General features: G+C 44.3%; 1 protein-coding gene across 1 annotated transcript in view; it reads right to left on the reverse strand.

Annotated features, from left to right (window-relative positions):
* The window catches only part of ZW10 (zw10 kinetochore protein), a 28,811-nt gene extending 10,670 nt beyond the window's left edge, over positions 1-18,141 (reverse strand). The window contains exons 1-10 of the mRNA XM_004604703.2: positions 17,971-18,141; positions 16,293-16,427; positions 10,865-10,966; positions 10,184-10,261; positions 9,886-10,045; positions 7,766-7,918; positions 7,147-7,338; positions 5,323-5,486; positions 4,598-4,780; positions 1,861-2,096 (exon numbers count right to left, since the gene is read on the reverse strand). Coding sequence (XP_004604760.1) covers positions 1,861-2,096; positions 4,598-4,780; positions 5,323-5,486; positions 7,147-7,338; positions 7,766-7,918; positions 9,886-10,045; positions 10,184-10,261; positions 10,865-10,966; positions 16,293-16,427; positions 17,971-18,075 — 1,508 coding nt within the window. The 5' untranslated portion in view covers positions 18,076-18,141. The remainder of the gene's footprint in view (positions 1-1,860; positions 2,097-4,597; positions 4,781-5,322; positions 5,487-7,146; positions 7,339-7,765; positions 7,919-9,885; positions 10,046-10,183; positions 10,262-10,864; positions 10,967-16,292; positions 16,428-17,970) is intronic.
* Positions 18,142-18,793: the final 652 nt, after the last annotated feature.

Consider the following 18,793-nt stretch of genomic DNA (forward strand, 5'->3'; position numbering starts at 1 on the left):
GTGAAATTCAGCAATCCGTTTGCATGTGGAGATAAAAACTCAAACTCTAGATTGGGAAGGTGGTCCAGGAGAGCCAGGAGCGTGTGCTCTGGGGGCACAGGTCCCGGCTCAACCTGCAGCACCCCAAAATCCACCAAGTCCTCTCATCTATGACCCTGGAGACCCCAACCCCACTGCGCCTGGCCCCAGTGCTCTCTCAGCACAGTAGGGTTCTTTGTGGGGGCCAGGGGATGCCACTGGGGGTACCCTCAGCTATGCTCCTGGCTCTGCACTCAGGGATCATTCCTGGGGAACAACCTGGGGCACCAAAGATCAAACCCTGGTCCCTGCCCTTCTCGACCCAGTTGGGCCCAAACAGCTCCATATCATCAAGCCCCGTCACTAAACTGTCCTTCCCCACTGGCAGAGGATTACTGAATGTGCCAGACAGGCCCAGTGAGCCCACCTGAGACATCAGCCCCTCCCTCCAAAAAAAAAATCCCTTAGACTCTGGAAGCCCGTGTGGAGATGCAACTGGATCACCACACACCCTAGCTGAAATCATCCTCTACTATGGACACAAGAAGTGAAAACTGCTGCACAGAAATTCAAATTCAAAGCTTTCTGTAAGGGCCGGAGCGATAGGACAGCCAGGAGGGCATTTGCCTTGCACATGGCTGACTTGGGTTCGATTCCCAAATATGGTCCCCCAAGCCTGCCAGGAGTGATCCCTGAGTACAGAACCAGGAAGAAGCCCTGAGCACTGCCTGATGTGGCCCCAAAAGCCAAATAAAGAAATAAAGCTTTTTGTAAATCTCTCCTGCAATCAGCAGTCTGTCATGTCTACTCGCTTTAGTCTAAGAGATTCTATTAAACAGAAATTCAACGTGTATTAAACAGAAATTCAGTTAGGGCTGCAGAATAGAACTTGAAGTATCCTGAATATAACCTCAACATCTTGAAAGGATGAAATCAAATGTTTGGTACATTCCATTCTTCATTTGGCTACACAACAAACTACTACTGCTTGAAAATAGCTACAATGTAAGTTAACTAAGGCCTGGGTTTCCACAGGGAAAGTAAAAGCTAAGCTAAAGGGACAGACCAAACTGAAACAGATGATAGGGCTATAAAAATTACCACTAATACCAAGAATAAAAAGCATATTAATCATTCTCTAGGTAATATTCTAAGCTCTTTATATGCACTTTACCATGTAAAAACCACTTAATTCACATTAAAAAATAGTATAACAGCTTGTTGATAAAATGTGATTAAAAAAAGTAAATGATTTTGTTCATCATTCACATGTCATGTATACGTCAATATGTATATGCCAACTGTAACACGTATGTCCACTACATAAGTGTATGTTAACTACAAATAACAATTCATGTTATTTCTAGGGGGAAAAGAAATAAGAAAATTCAAAGTACTCCAACTAATTTTCTTTAAAAATGTGGGGTTAGAGCGATAGCGCAGCAGGTAGGGCGTTTGCCTTGCATGCTGACAACCCGGGTTCGATTCCCAGCATCCCATATGGTCCCCGGAGCACCGCCAGGAATAATTCCTGAGTGCAAAGCCAGGAGTAACCCCTGTGCATTGCCGGGTGTGACCCAAAAAGCTAAAAACAAAACAAAACAAAAGATAGTTTACATAGATATTCCTTTTGCCAAATGATAGCTTTTATTTATTCTTTTTGGTTTTGGGGCCACACCCTGTTGTGCTCAAAAGCTACTCCCAGCTCAGTGCTCTGCAACATTTCCTGGCCTGCTCAGGGGATTAAACTCAGGGCTCCTACATGCAAAGCATATGCTCCCATCAGCCGGGCTATTTCTCTGACCCAAATTACAGCACTTTAGGGTGATTCAAAAGTCCTACCACTGATCGCTGCTGGTTGTCGCCTCTAGTAATGTCTGATAGGCAAGCTCCATTAAATTCTTCACAGACTCACTGATGCGGCAGGTAGGGAAAGAAAATGTGTGTTGGTCCAGTGTATTTTCTGACTCCAAATTCACTTCTTTGTAGTCAGCTGTGGACACTTTCTGTACTGCTAACTTGTCGGCCTCCTCAGGACTGGGTAAGTCTGGCACACATATCTTAGAATCAGAAGTAATCTAGATTCAAACAGAGAAAGAGAAAATGCAGTGCTTTCAGAATAACGCAAATGTAAGCAAGCAACAAAGAATGAGATATTTATGAATTACTTATAAGATAATAAAAACACGCCGACCCGGGGCTGGAGCAATAGCACAGCGGGTAGGGCGTTTGCCTTGTACACATTCAACCTGGGTTCAATTCCAGCATTTCATAGGGTCCCCCAGCATGGCCAGGAGTAATTCCTGAGTGCAGAGCCAGGAGTAACCCCTGTGCATCGCAAGGTGTGATAAAAAAAAAAAAATTTTAAATGCCGACCCGGGTTCGATCACTGGCATCCCATATGGTTCCCCGAACATAACCCCAGAGAAATTTCTGAACACAGAACCAGGAGTAACCCCTGAGCATTGACAGGTGTAGCCCCAAGACAAAAACAAACAAACAAAAAACAAAACCCCCCAAAAAAAAAGCCTCTATAAAAAGCTGAAAGAGTTCTGTAAATATGTCAGTATGTAAATGACTCTATATATCATAAGAAATAGTAATCTACTTTACCATACAATTTCCCCAAGTAATCTCAATCTTGTTGGAAAGATCAAAGCTATGAAATTAACCCGAAATATCAAGTAAATGGAAAAACCATCTTTCTCAGTCTAGACCATTAAATGATTGCAGACAAATATAATTCTGCATTCCAGTGTCATTTAATCAATTATTTTCCACCAGAACACTCACTTAGTCAAAGAATTTATTCAGGCAAGCATATACTCCCCTTTCAAAGCAACAACAAAAACCCTGTAGAGATTTGAGAGAAATGTGTGGTGAGCTGAAAACTGGCTAATGAATTTCCTATTTATAAGTTAATAGAGGGATCCAGAGCGGGCAGGGCACTTGCCTTGCGTGCAGCCAATGCAGGTTTGATCCTGGCACCCCGTATGTCTCCAGGCCCCGCCTGGAGTGATCCCTGAGCACAGAGCCAGGAGTAAGCCTTGAGCACAGCCAGGTATGGCCCCAAAACCAAAATAAAAAATAATTTAAAAACAAAGACCTTGGGGCTGGAGCGATGGAACAGCGGGTAGGGAGTTTGCCTTGCACACGGCTGACCCGGGTTCGATTCCCAGCATCCCATATGGTCCCCCGGGCAGCACTAGGAGTAATTCCTGAGTGCAGAGTCAGGAGTCAGCCCTGCCCCGAGCATCCCAGGGTGTGACCCAAAAAGCAAAAAAAAAAAAAAAAAAAAAAAAAGACTTTAATCTGTTTTGCTTGAATCTAAGTAATACCTTGTATTTAACAAACATATTAATATCATTTACCAACTAGGAAAAATCAGGAGCAAAATATAAAATATGTGGTTAAATACAGTTTAAAAAAAAGCAAATTACTCTCACTGCGTGGCAGTCTGATTTTCCAGATAATTGCTTATATTCAACATAGATCACATCATCTTATTATTTCTAACTTCAAAGCATATATATTGGTTTAACATTTCAGGGGATCATATGACACTCCCTGCCCGCCCCCAGGGTAATCCATGGGGATCACAGGTGAAAACTGCATAAATGAGGGGCCACAGCATGTGACTAAGGGGCCAAACACTATGACACAAGGGCCACAGGAAAGAAAAAGAGAAACGCTGTATTAATCTAAGCAATACAGTCAACATTTCACAACAGGATATAATCCGTGTACATAATAACAGAATATAATCCATGGACATGATAAGACCCAATTATACCTATCACAAATTATATATTTAAAAACTCAAGTAATAAAGTTGAGGAAAAAGCCAAACAATGACATACTATCAATCTTCAACAGTAATCTGTTAATTTATGGGGAATTTTTTCCAATTCATAAAATGCTTTCAAGTGCATTACCCAATCTGAACCTCACAACATTGAATGAAAGAGGAGACTATTAGGAACACCTTAAGGTCACAGCAGAGCCTGGCAAGCTCCCTGTGGCCAAAAACAGTAACAATAACAGGTCTCAATTCCCTGACCCTGAAAGAAGCCTCCAATCGTTGGGAAAGACGAATAAGAAGAGGCTGCTAAAATCTCAGGCCTGGGACGAATGAAGACATTACTGGTGCCTGCCAGAGTAAATTGATGAACAATGCAATGACAATAATACAGTGATAACTTAAAGGTAAGAAAGTGCTTAGAAGATTAGGAACGTGCCTCTGGGAGTTCTGAAACTGTTATGTTCTCTTCCACTCTACCATCACTGTCACTGTATCACTGTCATTCCTTTGTTCATCAATTTGCTCAAGTGGGCACCAGTAACGTCTCCATTCATCCCAGCCTTGAGATTTTAGCCACCTCTCTTTACTCATCTTTCCCAATGACTGGAGGCTCTTTCAGGATCCAGGGAATGAGACCTGTTATTGTTACTGTATTTGGCATATCCATTATGCCACGAGGAGCTTGCCAGGCTTTTCCATGTGAGTGGGATACACTCTACCATATTCATCTCAAAAATAAGCTGTTTCCTAATACAACGTAATATTATAACTTGGTACCTTCACAGTGTTGTGAATTTCAGAAGTCATTAGATTTCTAGCCGTCACGATCACATCCTGACACTTCTTGTTGGCAAAGTGAGAATTTATGTTTCGGGCATATTTCAGCAGATCAGTGGTATCGCCTTTTAAAAATCTCATCTCCTTTAGAGAATTTTCAAAATCTTCAGTGGACTGTATGATCTGAGAAATTCAAAGGAAAAATTACACTGCATGTGCTACCTTTTCAGCGTTACAACTTCAAATCCAGGGTGAGGGGGACTGTTTAAAGGGGCTAGCGAATAGGCCTTGTATGCAGGAGCCCAGGTTCAATCCTCGGCATCCCGATTCCCTGATCACTGCAAGGGTTCCTGAGCACTGAGTCAGGAGTAGGTCTCAAACAACACTAGGTGTAGCCCAAGAACAAAAGTAAAATAAAATGTTCAAATCCAGGGCCAGAGAGAGAGAGAGAGAGAGAGAGAGAGAGTACAGAAGGCAGGGTCTTTGCCTTGCATGTGGCAAACCCGGGTTTGAATCTTGGAACCCCATGTCCCTCAAGCCCCACCATGAGTAATCCCAGAGCCAGGAGCCAGGAGTAAGTCTTAAGCACTGCCATGTGTGGCCCAAAAACAAAAAAACAAAGTATTTTCTTTAAAGACATAATGAAAGGATAAATGATCTCCATGGATGAAAGATACCGAGGGACGCTCCGGTATCCTCAAAGCTCCAGTGACATCTGCACCTACCTCCTCGTACTGCTGTAGCTTACTGCTGTTCGTTGGGATAGAATAGACCAAACAGTTCTTAATCAGGCACTCAGATAAGTCCTCCCAGATCAGCTCACCCAGGATCTCGGGCAAAATTATTTCAGATGTTTTTTCACTTTCTAGGTCATTATTAACCGGCAAATCTAAATGCAAAAGAGAAAGTTTTAAAGAAGAAACTATTCGTAGTCTGGAAATATTTTCACATTGCCAAGTTTTCTAGAATTTATAACTTTAAGATGATGAGGAAGAAAACTGCTTAGATAATCCAGTAATTGTGCCTCAACTGACAGCGTGGGACAAAGCATGACACACAATTATTTTATTTTCACTTCTCAAATGAACTGTCTACAATGTATTACTACCTGTTCTCTATAACAATAAGATATTACACCATCTACATTATAATCATCTCTGCTAATCTACTGATCATATGACAAGCACTCAGAAGTTCTGCATGCCAAGCCTCAAAAACCCAGAATTTTGGTTCTTTAATATGAATAAACATACTTTTTCTACCTCTGCATAGTTATGAATATTTGTTCTAATTAAAACATCAGTAAAATGTATATGGAACAATATCTCACCTACCAAACAGAATATTTCAGTACTTTTTAAAAAGCACATCTGACAGTGTTATGTTCCCCATTGCATTTTGAGGGAGTTATATTTAAAACATACTACAACTAAATAATATACTACAATTAAATAATAGTTAATAACAATATTAATAATAGCTAATAAATATTAATAGTTAATAACAGAATAACCGTAACAGGAACCAACTATTGTGAATCTACTTCTAATTTACCAGAGAAAAAAATTATGTTATAAAAAAACCTTAAAATATGACCCTACTGGGGCTGGAGTGATCGCAGAGCCAGGAGTTAGTGCTCAGCACCGCTACGTATGACCCAAAACAAAATAAAAGAATTCAAACAATAAAAAACTGACTTTTAAGTACGAATATAACCAATAAGTTGAAAAGGGATTATTTTCTATATGTTTGTTTCAAAATGGAGATTTTCTATTAATATGAGTGAACGAGCACTGAGTTCACATCTGCTTCTCCCGTAATCCAAAAGTCTAAAAATGTAATGTTACTAGAAGTCTAGTGAGAATAACGCAGACATGTAGAGCCACAAATATGACAAAGACAGAATCTGGGGCACTTCCACTAACCCTACTATCAACCAGTATCAGGAGCTAATTAGAAAATAAGGTAACTACTATGTTCCTCTGTCATATGTTACTCAAAATCTCCATTCACTCAGACTGTGGCCACTTTTTAAGATCCAATTTGAAGAAATGTTTACTCTTTTTTTTTTTTTTTTTGCTCTTTGGGTCACACCCGGTGATGCACAGGGGTTACTCCTGGCTCTGCACTCAGGGAATCACCCCTGGCAGTGCTCAGTGGACCATATGGGATGCTGAGAATCGAACCTGGGTTGGCCGTGTGCAAGGCAAATGCCCTACTCGTTGTGCTATTGCTCCAGCCCCAAGAACTGTTTACTTTTAAAAAGAATATTGAGTGCCACAGAGGGAGTACACGGAGCCAATCCCCGCACCCCCAAAGGGTCCCCTGAGTGAAAGCCAGACTGAGCATTGGCAGGAGTGGCCCCCTAAAAAACATACAGTGAGACGGGGGTGTGGCTCAGGGAACATACTTAGAGAACATATCATTCATTTATGGGGGAGGCCCCTGGGTTTGATCCCCACGCCATGCTCCACTCATACACAAAAAAATCTAGTATCAGTTTTTCCGAAATATGAAAAACACTCTTGAGGAACTCCTGAAGAACATACCTAGAAGTTGTTTCTGTAGCACCTCTAGTATCAGTCTGATCTTTGTAAAAACTTCACACGGTGATGGGTGCTCCAAGTCTGTCGCCACAGATTCAAAGCGAATGATAGTGACATTGGGCTGAGTTTCTATCATAGCATGAAGGGATGGCTGAGATACCAGAGGCATAAGGATATACTTTAGCAGCATCTGACCTGAACAATTATACAAACATTAAAAAACACAAGGAGAGGCTTTTAAAGGATATCAAAATAAGTAACAAAGACTCTTCAGTCTAACAAAATATATGTAGCATGGCTTTCTGTACCACCGCCACATTCTGTGGATTTTCCCAGAGAAATTTTCCAACCATTCTGTGTATTATGGTAACTTTGAAAAATCAAATCAAATAAATAGCAACAGGTAAATTTTCAGTCAGAAAGAAACGGATGGAAGTCTAGTCCTTAATACAAAAGAGTAATATTCATTCCATTAAACGACACGTAGCAAATCATGAGGCCAAACTCTAAAATCAATCCACCAGTGATACTACCCAGAAAATATTTTACAGTCCTTCTGCCATGCCTCTAATGTTGGACCTTGTGAAATGAGTTGCAAAGGAAATAAAGTGGTATACTTTACCAAATGATTTCAACTTGGTATGCAGCTCCCCGAGAACAGAAAATGCTAAGAGGACAGAGCTGATTGGTGGCGCCTGGCCGTTCTCCTCCTTCTGAGCCTGTTCAGTACATAAATGAAGTTCTGTTTGCAGGCAAAATTTCAAGTTGTTGATATCTAAAGAAGCGAGGGGAAAAATATCAACTGTATCAGCAACATGAGGCCCCATTTCTACTTCTCAGAACTCTACAGATACGCAAACAATATTCATAACACACTTCCGATGCAATGATGTACTAATTATGGCATGCGTGTCTTTGGCCTCATTTTCAAACAGGAAATAACTTTTAATGGTATCTTCAAGGAATTAAAGCATAAACACAAGATGATGTGCCTCCAATAAATGCTTATTAACGACATATGAAATGACTAAACAAAGCCAAGAAACGAAAGAAAAGTGAGGTACTGGTTTCACTTCCAACTTCTATGTTCTTTCTTACCAAGGGAAGAGTAGCAATTGCCTGCTGAGCAAGTTCAACAGGAAAGTCTCTAACAAAGAATTAACAGGCGTCATTGTCTCTTAATTTTATGGTCTGTTAAATGTATAACCCAAAATTTTCTAGGTTACTTCCATCCAAATCCTAAAATACTTAAGTCCAAACAGGTGAGTGCAGACACATACATATCTGGGCAAAGTCACTGTCACTGTCACTGTCATCCCGTTGCTCATCGATTTGTTCGAGCGGGCACCAGTAACGTCTCTCATTGAGAGACTTATTGTTACTGTTTTTGGCATATCCAATACGCACAGGTGGCTTGCCAGGCTCTGCCGCGTGGGCTTGATACTCTAGGTAGCTTGCCGGGCTCTCCGAGAGGGGCGGAGGAATCGAACTCTGGTTGGCCGTGTGAAAGGCAAACGCCCAACCACTGTGCTATCACTCCAGCCCCTGGGCAAAGTATGAGGCTCAAATAAACGAAATCGCAAGAGACTACTGGAAAACACACCTGATGTAATGGTAAATCCTTTGCACAGGAATTTAACTTGTATAAACAAGACATCAAGGGTGACTCATACTCAATGCTGTGCAGAGGGGCTAGGAGTCTACTAATTTAATCAGACAAGGTCAGATGCTGGGGGGATGGAGACCAGCGGTAAAGAACCAGCCTTGGGGCTGGAGCGATAGTCCAGCAGGTAGGACTTTTTGTCTTGCATGCAGCCGACCCGGGTTCGATTCCCAGCATCCCATATAGTCCCCTGAGCACAGCCAGGAGTAATTCATGAGTGTATGAGCCAAGAGTAAGCCCTGTGCATCACCAGGTGTGACTCAAAATGCAAAAAAAAAAAAAAAAAAGAACCAGCCTTACGGCCCTGCATGTATAAGGCCCTGGGTTCAAACTCCAGCACCGCAAAAGAAAAAAAAAAGTCATTTAACTAATATCTTTAGCTAGCAAAGTACCTCCCCTATCAAAATTTTGTCACCACTTCTGTCTGTTTTGGTTTTGTGGGGCTTCTCAAACAGTGCTCAGAGACCTGGGGGCCCCTGATGGTGATTCCTGGCCAGCCAGGACAGAGGTTCAATGTGAAGGCCCTACAGTGCTGGAGATTATTCAGCCAACCTGGTGGTACCTGCAGGTCTGTGTGACATGCCGGAAACCAGATGATGCCAAGAAATCGAACCAGGGTCCGCTGCATACAGAGCATGCACCTTAATCCTTACACTATCTCTCCAACCCATTGAGTCCTACTACTTGTCTACTTCCTCGGCAAGAGAATATCTGAACAGGTTCTTTTTACCCTTTCTAGTCAAAACAGTTGGGTAAGGGCAACCAGAAACAGGCACATCCTATAATACAGAGAATATATGTGGGTGTTCTTAATCAACTACCACCTCTAACCACATCCTGTCCACACAGACTTCACCCACCCACTCACCTTCTCTCTAGGAGAAGAAAAGGAGACATATTTAAGAGAAGCGAGGACACTTTTTTCGGAGTCCGATTTAGTTAATATGAGATTCAAAGTAGATGTGGAAATCAATAAATAAGACCGTCTCCAACACCAACATAAAATACTTAGAATATATTCAGAGATCAAACCGGTTCAGCCAGATTAACCAAGGAAGTGCTCTTGAGACTGACAGTACCTTTTGATGGTGGGAACTTCCATACAATCAATTTCTGCCACTCCTCTCCAAGGTGATAAAGTATGTTCTGCTTCTGAACTGTGAACTCCATGCTGAGAGACTTCAATATCTTTAAGTCAAAGTATTTTCTGGATTTTATTAACTGCAAGCATTTCTGTGCCTGGTCATGAAACAAAATCACTGTTAAACACTCCATTTGGAACAGGGCAATTAGAATAGAAGGAAGACACAGAGTCCCGATTATAAGAAAAATAAGAACAGGAACTAGTTCTTTATGCTTTAAGAAAGCATCTACTACCTCTTCTAGATGCTGAGCGGCAGTGACATATTTCTTTGCTGTTAGCGCACAATTATATTCTTCAATAGCAGTAGAAAACTGAAAGATAAGCATAGATATTAGGAATTACATTCTATATTTCAAGACTATTTGCTTGCTATTGGTATATGTGCTGCCAAAGTGAGCATAAGTTTATTTTTAAAATATAAAAAGTGGGGCTGGAGCGATAGCACAACGGATAAGGCATTTATTTGCTTTGCACACGGTCGACCCAGGTTCAATTCCCAGCATCCCATATGGTCCCCTGAGCACTGCCAGGAGTGATTTCTGAGTGCAGAGCCAGGAGTAACCCCTGTGCATCATGGAGTGTGACCCAAAAAGCAAAAATATAAAAATAAAAAAATATATAAAAAGTGTAGGGCCAGAGAAACAGTGGGTAGGGAGCTTGCTTTATACACAGCTAACCCAGGTTGGATTCCTGGCACCCCATATGGTACTCTGAGCCTGCCAGGACTGTTATATAGTTTACCCTCAGCACAGAGGCAGGTGTAAGCCCTGAGCACCGCCGGCTATGGCCCCCAGCCCCCAAATTAATAAAAATATAACATAAACAAATACCTTCAAGTTAGGGAATTTAATAAGCAGATCAATTTAAAAACTTATCACCACGGAAATACTGAAGCTCAAGCTGAGTCTACTGACCTCTTGTAGCTGTTTAAGCAAACTTAAGACGACTAAGTCTCTATCCAACTGGTGCTTCAGGTCTGTGAATTCGGCTGTTGATACGTGAAGATCTCGGCGAACCTAATTCACACATCAAAGACAAGTACGTTTATGCTATGCTCTACTTACCCAGTGACTAGTCACAGCTACCTGTGAACTTTATTAGGTAAACCAAACTTACATTGGGGTTTAAATGCCAGAAAAGATGGGTGAGGGGTGGGGGAATCACAGAATATAGTCTTTATTTACTTCCTCACCTACTGTTCACTGTATGACCTGGTTTCTACCTCTCCCATGCCACTGCAACAATTCTAAGTCAGCTGGTTCCAGACACATCAGCCATGTCCTTGGTAGCAAATGCAAAGCACACACAACTAGTACTGAACTATCAGTACAGGATTGCTTTCCTGGCAACATTCTCTATGGATTTTCCTCCTAGTTCTCTGACCATTCGGCTCATTTTTCTTTGGGGACGCCATGTCCTCCTTAAGCATTTCACACATACTGACAGTCCTTTCTCCCTGGCCCTTTTCTTACTCTCTAAACCAGTCAAAAATGAAATTTTTGCCCCGGTTCATCCAAGGCCATTTGGCAACATCTAAAGATAAAGTGAGCTGTCACAACCAAAGCAGTAGAAATCAAGGACACTGCTAGAATACAGCCTACATTGTACAGAGTCACCCTCCATGACAGAGAATTATCCAGTCTCAAAGACCATCAGGAGTAAGGCTGAGAAGCCCTCATCTATACACCGTTTCTGAACAACCTTGTGGATTCCTACAGTTTCAATTTCTAAATGCTGCTACCTCAACCTGTATCGCTTTTCGTACACCAAAACATGTCAGTGAATGAGGCCACGTGTGGGGGTCCCGTCCTGTCCAGCAGGGAGGACCCTTCGTGGGGCTAAGGAGGGGACGCAGCCGAACGAACAGACACAGAGTCAGAAGGAGGAGAAGAGAGAGAGAGTTTATTCTACTGCAGTTACAATACTTATACCTCTTTGCTGGGAGGGGGTGGTATGCATGCTTGGACCCCCATAGGAACAGTAGTAAAATGCAGATCAGGCATGGGCGTTGGCTAGTGAGAGATGAATGGCGAACTGATAAGATCAGTAAGGTCAGCAGTGGTGACCTTGTTACAGGAATCCCAAGTAAGCCTCCGCTTGACTAGAGGAGAAGAGCCAGGCTTGTAAAATGGCTCCCTACAGCCTCGTGTAAACAGATTGCAAAGATCCATTCTCTCATGGCTTGCCAATGACATTTATAAATTCCCCCCCACAGGAGAGGGGGACCAGGTACCTAGGGTCTCACCAAATATGTAAGGCAGAAATGATGTGCAAAACTGCGTGAAAAGCGCAAGAGAGAAAACAGAAATTCTTTATGCCCTCTCTTCGCCCTTAACAAAAATCCTAGAGGGGTATTACTTGGTGAATCTTATTTCAGTACAGATGAGGCCTCAGAAACTCTTACCGAGTCGCTAGGGGTTATCAGTTCTGCCACTCTCCGGTTTGTTACAAGGCAATTCTCAAGGGATCGCCTGCATGTCTGTGAAGCAGTCTCTGCTTCTCTGTGCAGGACTCCTGAAGAGCATTTGGGTAGGAAACAGCCTGGAAAACAGAGACGGCATTTCCTCCAACAGCAGACCTGCTCCTTTCCCTGATTTCCACTATACCGAGCTTCCTAAACTCTGGGAGAGTTTTCTACAGTGCAATTCACTGCCCGCAGCCTGCCTGGGTGACGAGAGCACTGTGCAGAAACACTTAATGGCTACGCCTCTATTGAACAAACTCTCTTGTCTCCCACTCAAAGTTTCTTAAGTTCTACTAACAACCACGGAAACTGTGGCAGGCCAATTCGGTCACAAACAAGCAGTTACAAGTCTCAGATCCCTTTCAACAGGACTTGACATGGGCTAAAATAAAGCAGGCAGGATGCCACGCCAGGATGTTCCCTTCGGGGCACCCAGGAGGGGGGAGCGGGTGAGATCCCTCCCTGCCTTGCCAAGGGACCCAGACCCAATAGCTGAAAACCTCCAGAACTCAACTGCTGTCAGGCTCACGGCCGCTCTCCACATGCTCCGGCCGAGCCTCATCCACGAGTGAGGATCCTATTCCTATTCCTGGAGCACACGGCCACGACTCTCATACTTCACACCACCCATACTCCAAGAGTGCCACAGCACATCTGATGGTGTTTAAAGTAAGAGGCAACCAATCTTAGAGGGAATTTTTTTTTTTTCACACAAGGCTCAACCTTTAACAACATGTTAGTGATCTCTTATAGGTGGGCTTACTGGCCCCTAGGTAAAATACGACAATCTTCTCATACTCTCCTCTAAGGAGAGTTTCTTGGGGGCATTTTCGGCAGTTTATTCATAACTGTAGCACTGTAGCACTGTCATCCCGTTGTTCATCGATTTGTTCACAAACAATACTGTCACTGTCATCCCGTTGCTCATCGATTTGTTCGAGCGGGCATCAGTAACGTTTCTCATTGTGAGACTTATTGTTACTGTATTTGGCATATCCAATACGCCAAGGGTAGCTTGCCAGGCTCTTCCGTGTGGGCGCGATACTCTCGGTAGCTTGCCGGGCTCTCCGAGAGAGGCGGAGGAATCGAACACGGGTCAACCACGTGAAAGGTGAACGCCCTACTGATGTGCTATCGCTCCAGCCCCACAAACACTACAAAATACATTATTTCAGCTCTGCTTTGGGGCAGGGGTTGGGGTTCAGAATGGAAACATCCGAAATATGGTGGTGGGAAGGTACAAATAGTGGTGAGATTGGTGTTTGAATATTAAATGTAATCGAATATTGTGAACTACTTTATAAAATTAAAAAAATAAAAATAAAAATAAAGTGGGCAGCGGCTGGAGCGATAGCACAGCGGGTAGGGCGTTTGCCTTACACGCAGCCGACCCGGGTTCGATTCCCAGCATCCCATATGGTCCCTGAGCACCGCCAGGAGTCATTCCTGAGTGCAGAACCAGGAGTAAACCCTGTGCATCGCCAGGAGTGACCCAAAAAGCAAAATAAATAAATAAATAAATAAATAAATAAATAAATAAAGTGGGCAGGCCTTACACAGGAGACTCAGCCTGCAAACCCAGACTATTACAATCAAAAATATTCATTCTGGGGGGCTGGAGCGATAGCACAGTGGGTAGGCATTTGCCTTGCACTCGGCCGATGTGGGTTCAATTTCAGCATCCCATATGGTCCCCCGAGTACCGCCAGGAGTAATTCGTGAGTACATGAGCCAGGAGTAACCCCTGTGCATCGCCAGGTGTAACCCAAAATGAAAAAAATATATATATATACATTCATCCCAGTGGGGCTGGAGGGAGCACAGGTGGTCCCAGGCCCTGCACACTGCCAGCCCCACATGTGTTCCATGACATGCTTGGTAGAGCTGGGAGAAACGTTCACGTCCCCCTGCCCCCAAGAACAGCAAAACAGAACGACTTGGCTTAAACCTCTTTCAGCTGCTTGCTTCTTCGAAAAAGGAGGAGAAAATCCTAGTAAGATAATAAGTTAAAAATAGTTTTTAGATTATAAACAGGTATTTGTTTCTAGACTTGCTTGCTTTTGTGATAGTACTCTAGCACTCTTACTCACCAGACTTTCTATAGTTAGTAAGTAAACACTGTCCCATGGAGTGACAAACAGACAAATTGTCCTTGTAAGACAGACGGGGACAATTCTGTAAGTCTGAGGCAAAATTTTGCCGGTATGTGCGTGTTTCTCTGCTCTAACATATAAAAGAATACAAACAAACAATCTCCCCACCCCAAAAATAAACTGAACTTGGAAGTAGGAAGAGGCAAGCTTGTCCCAACAAGTAAGGTATGTTGCTAACTTTTATTAACAGAATCATTAACTGAAACAGAGAAATATTAAAACTATGTGATCATGTTTCAATGAATATAGTTTTGGGTAGTTACTATATAAAAACAAACAAGAAAAAAAATGGATTCTAGGCATGCCCAAGAAAAGTAATTTTCTGACAGGAAATAAAGAGTGTTCATGAATGGCACTATAGCACTGTAGCACTGTCGTCCTGTTGTTCATCGAATTGCTCAAGCGGGCACCAGTAATGTCTCCATTGTGAGACTTGTTGTAACTGTTTTTGGCATATCGAATACGTCATGGGTAGCTTGCCAGGCTCTGCCGTGAGGGCGGGATACTCTCAGTAGCTTGCCGGGTTCTCCAAGAAGGACAGAGGAATCGAACCCAGGTCGGCCACGTGCAAGGTAAACCATGTAAATTTTCCAGAAGGTCAAAAGACAACCATTATGCTGGAGCTTGGATAAAGAGAGCTGCAGATATCAGAATGCTGGCCAAGACTTTAAACTAGGAGAGACAGTATAGTGGGCGGGGTTTTTGCCTTGCATATGGTCAGCCCAGGTTCGCTCCCTAGCATCCCACACAGTCCCCCTAACACTGCCAGGCACAATCTCTGGGAAAAGAGCCAGGAGTGAGCCCTGAGCATTGTCAGGTGTGGCCCCAAGATCAAAGCAGACGCTGAGTGCCTTAAGCTAACTCTGGCACATAAACAACTTTTATAGTAACTTTTTAAAGGCTGCAATAATGTCGTGCATTTGGATAGTACTTTATACTTGTTGCTTTGTTTTGAGGCCAGACCCAGCAGTGCTCAGGGTTTGTACTCAGGGATCACACCTGACAATATTCATTCAGTGCACCCTGTGTGGTGCCGGGGAGCAAACCCAGGCTGGCCATATGTCAGGCAAGCCCATATACTGCTCTCTCTCCGGCCCAGTACCTTACACATTTTTAAAAAGTCTCAGGATTTTTATCTTCATAAAGAAGAACATGTGAGGCTTAGGACAGGATCATTTGGACTTTTCTTTGGTATCCTAGTTTATGTACTTCTTTAATTTTGTTTTGGGGGCCACACCCGACCCTAGCACCTCATGATCTTCTGAGCTTCACCAAGCAAAGAGCCAGCTGTGCCTCCACCACCAAAAACCTAAGTTGCGGTTGTTTAAGATATTTATATCTTAAGGCTGGAAGTCTAAATCCTAAAACTCTACCTAAACTTCCATTTGCTAATGAGGAAAGTGAGTGAAAAAAATTGTACAGACCCAAGACATGGCTCAAAGTTGCTGGAGTTCATGTCTTGCTTCCGGGAGCCCTGGAATTACTCATCGGCTCTTCTTATTTCCTCACTGTCATCACTGTGAGCGACTCTCAATGCCTGCCCCAAAACACAAACGAGCTGCCTACAAACCTACCAAATATAATGAACTTGTATGAGTATGGGGTGTGTGTGTGTGTGTGTGTGTGTGTGTGTGTGTGTGTGTGTGTGTGTGTGTGTGTGTGTGTTGCCAGGGATCAAACCCATCCACGGCTGAGCCACATCTCCAGCCCTAACAAATGTCCTACCTCTCTCTCTATTCTGGATTTCAGCTGGTCGATGTCCTCAGAGAGTTTATCCACCTGCGCCACCAGGTCTTGAGCACTCTGCATGCTAGGCAGGAACTCATTGTACTTTTTGCTGATCAAACTGCACACTTCACCCTAAAATACAAAACAGGGGGGAAAAAAATGATAATTTACTTATCTTTACTTAAAGGACCATGACGGACAAGGTAACCGACAGATAGGTCATAAGCATACAATATTCCAAAACCAATGCCACCAGAGTGTCAGCTTCCCTCCACCAGTGTTCCCCACGCTCTCTCCCGCTCAGCCCCCCAGCCCCCACTTCCCTCCACCTGCCACCCTCACAGGCACATTTCAAAAGTCTGGTGGTCGTCTAGATCTCTCGTGTTGGGTATTGTCAAGTCTGTGCTTTGATTATAGCGAGACCCGGGGCCCCTGACCTGTTTCCCTACTACTTCCCTTTCTCACCTTCTTCCTTGCCCCTCTCGATTTCTCTTCTTCTCTGTCAAATTACAATGATGTAGGTAAGGGGCTTTATTATAAGTATACAATATGTCCAGTGGACTGGAGCAATAGCACAGCAGATACGGTGTTTGCCTTGCACATGGCCGACCCGGGTTCGATTCCTCAGTCACTCTCAGAGAGCCCGGCAAGCTACCGAGAGTATCCCACCCGCATGGCAGAGCCTGGCAAGCTACCAGTGGTGTATTCAATATGCCAAAAACAGTAACAACAAGTCTCACAATGGAGCCGTTACGGTGCCCCCTTGAGCAAATTGATGAACAACGGGAAAGAATCAATGAACAATGGGACGACCGTGCTACAGTGCTACATACAATATGTATCAAAAGGGGGGATACCTGAGATTACCTTTGACCCTAGATTATGGAGAAAGACAGTGGAGGTAAAACATCAAGGGGAGGTGTAAGAAGACATGGACAGGGTAAGGGGCCATGGGGGTGAGGGAGTGTAGCAATACATATATAAATTCAAATTACAGAGCCAACAACACTGCAAGCACGAGATCCCAACTACAACCACCAAACTTAAAAACTCCGTTCCTGTCACAGAGGGAGGAGGGAGGAGCCTGGGGATCCTGGTGGCAGGGTCGGTGTTGGAACAGCCTAAAACTCAACTACGAATAACTAGGGCGGCTGCAATAGTACAGCAGGTAAGTCATACTTGGTTTGCCCTCGGGTTGGATTCCTGGTGTCCCATATGGTCCGCCCAAGCCCACAAGGAGTGATCCGTGAGCAGAAAGCCAGGACTGAGCCCTGAGCACAGAGCCACGAGACAGTACTGAGCACGGAGCCAGGAATCAGCCCTGAGCAGAGCCGGTACTAAACCCTGAGCACAGAGCCAGGAGTCAGCGTTAAGCACAGGGCCAGGAGTCAGCCTGAGCACGGGGCCGGGAGTGATCCCTGAGCACAGAGCCGGGAGTCAGCCCTGAGCACAGAGCCAGGAGTCAGCCCTGCACGAAGCGCCAGGAGAGATCCCTGAGCCAGGAGTGATCCTGAGCACAGAGCCAGGAGTGACCCTGAGACAGGAGTCAGCCTGAGCACTGAGTTGGGAGTCACTGGGCCGCGAGCCCCTCCCCGCTGCCCCGGTGTCCACCCGCCTCGCCCCCACCTCCGACCCGGGGGCGCCTTCCCGCCGCTCCCCGCTGCTCCGCCCTCACCTTGACTTCCTCCACCTGCCGGGTCAGACGGCCGATCTGGGTGCCCAGATCCTCCTTCTCCAGCCTCCCCGAGTGCGCCAGGACTTCGGTGACGAACGAGGCCATCGCGCCCGCCAGAAGCCGCGCGGACACTGACGCGTCCCTCTCCGCGGCGCCAGCGCGGCCACTCAGCTCCCGCCGCCCGCCCCGGCGCAGAGCCTGCCGGGAAACGGAGTCCTCCGGGCCCAGCAGCCGCGCAGGGCGGAACCACAACTCCCGGGAGGCACCGCGGCTATGCCTGCGTCGCCTTTTCCAGGAGGCCAGCGGAACTACAACTCCCAGGAGGCACCGCGACTGTCCCGGCGTCTTCTTTTCCTGGAGTCTAGTGGTTGGCAAGCTCCGACACGCGTTTTCTCCGCTGCTTTCAAATAAGGGGGGAAAAAAAAACACTTTCTCTTCCCGCCTGTTTTCACTACAAGAAATGTAAAGCTATTTAATAAGCAGTCCTAGCTTTTCTCAACTTTGTAACATTTGCCTGAGAAATGTTATCTAGCCGGAAGAACCTTAGGGCGCGCTTCATCTTTTTTTTCCTTGGTTGTTCTCCTTGGTTGCAGTGACCAGCCTATAAGAATGGTGCCCTCTGGAGTTGAGCAGTGAAGTGACATCAGCTTATAAATAAAAGTCGGTCTGTAATTGCACACCTTTATATTGCGTAGTTTAAGTACATATTTTAAATACATATTAAGTACATATATTAAAAATATGTACTATGGATACATATTAAATACTTGTACATCATCATCATCATCATCATCATCATCCTCCCGTTGATCCTCGAATTTCT

The sequence above is a fragment of the Sorex araneus genome, chromosome 3 (assembly GCF_027595985.1).
Source record: "Sorex araneus isolate mSorAra2 chromosome 3, mSorAra2.pri, whole genome shotgun sequence".
Classification (NCBI taxonomy): domain Eukaryota; kingdom Metazoa; phylum Chordata; class Mammalia; order Eulipotyphla; family Soricidae; genus Sorex; species Sorex araneus.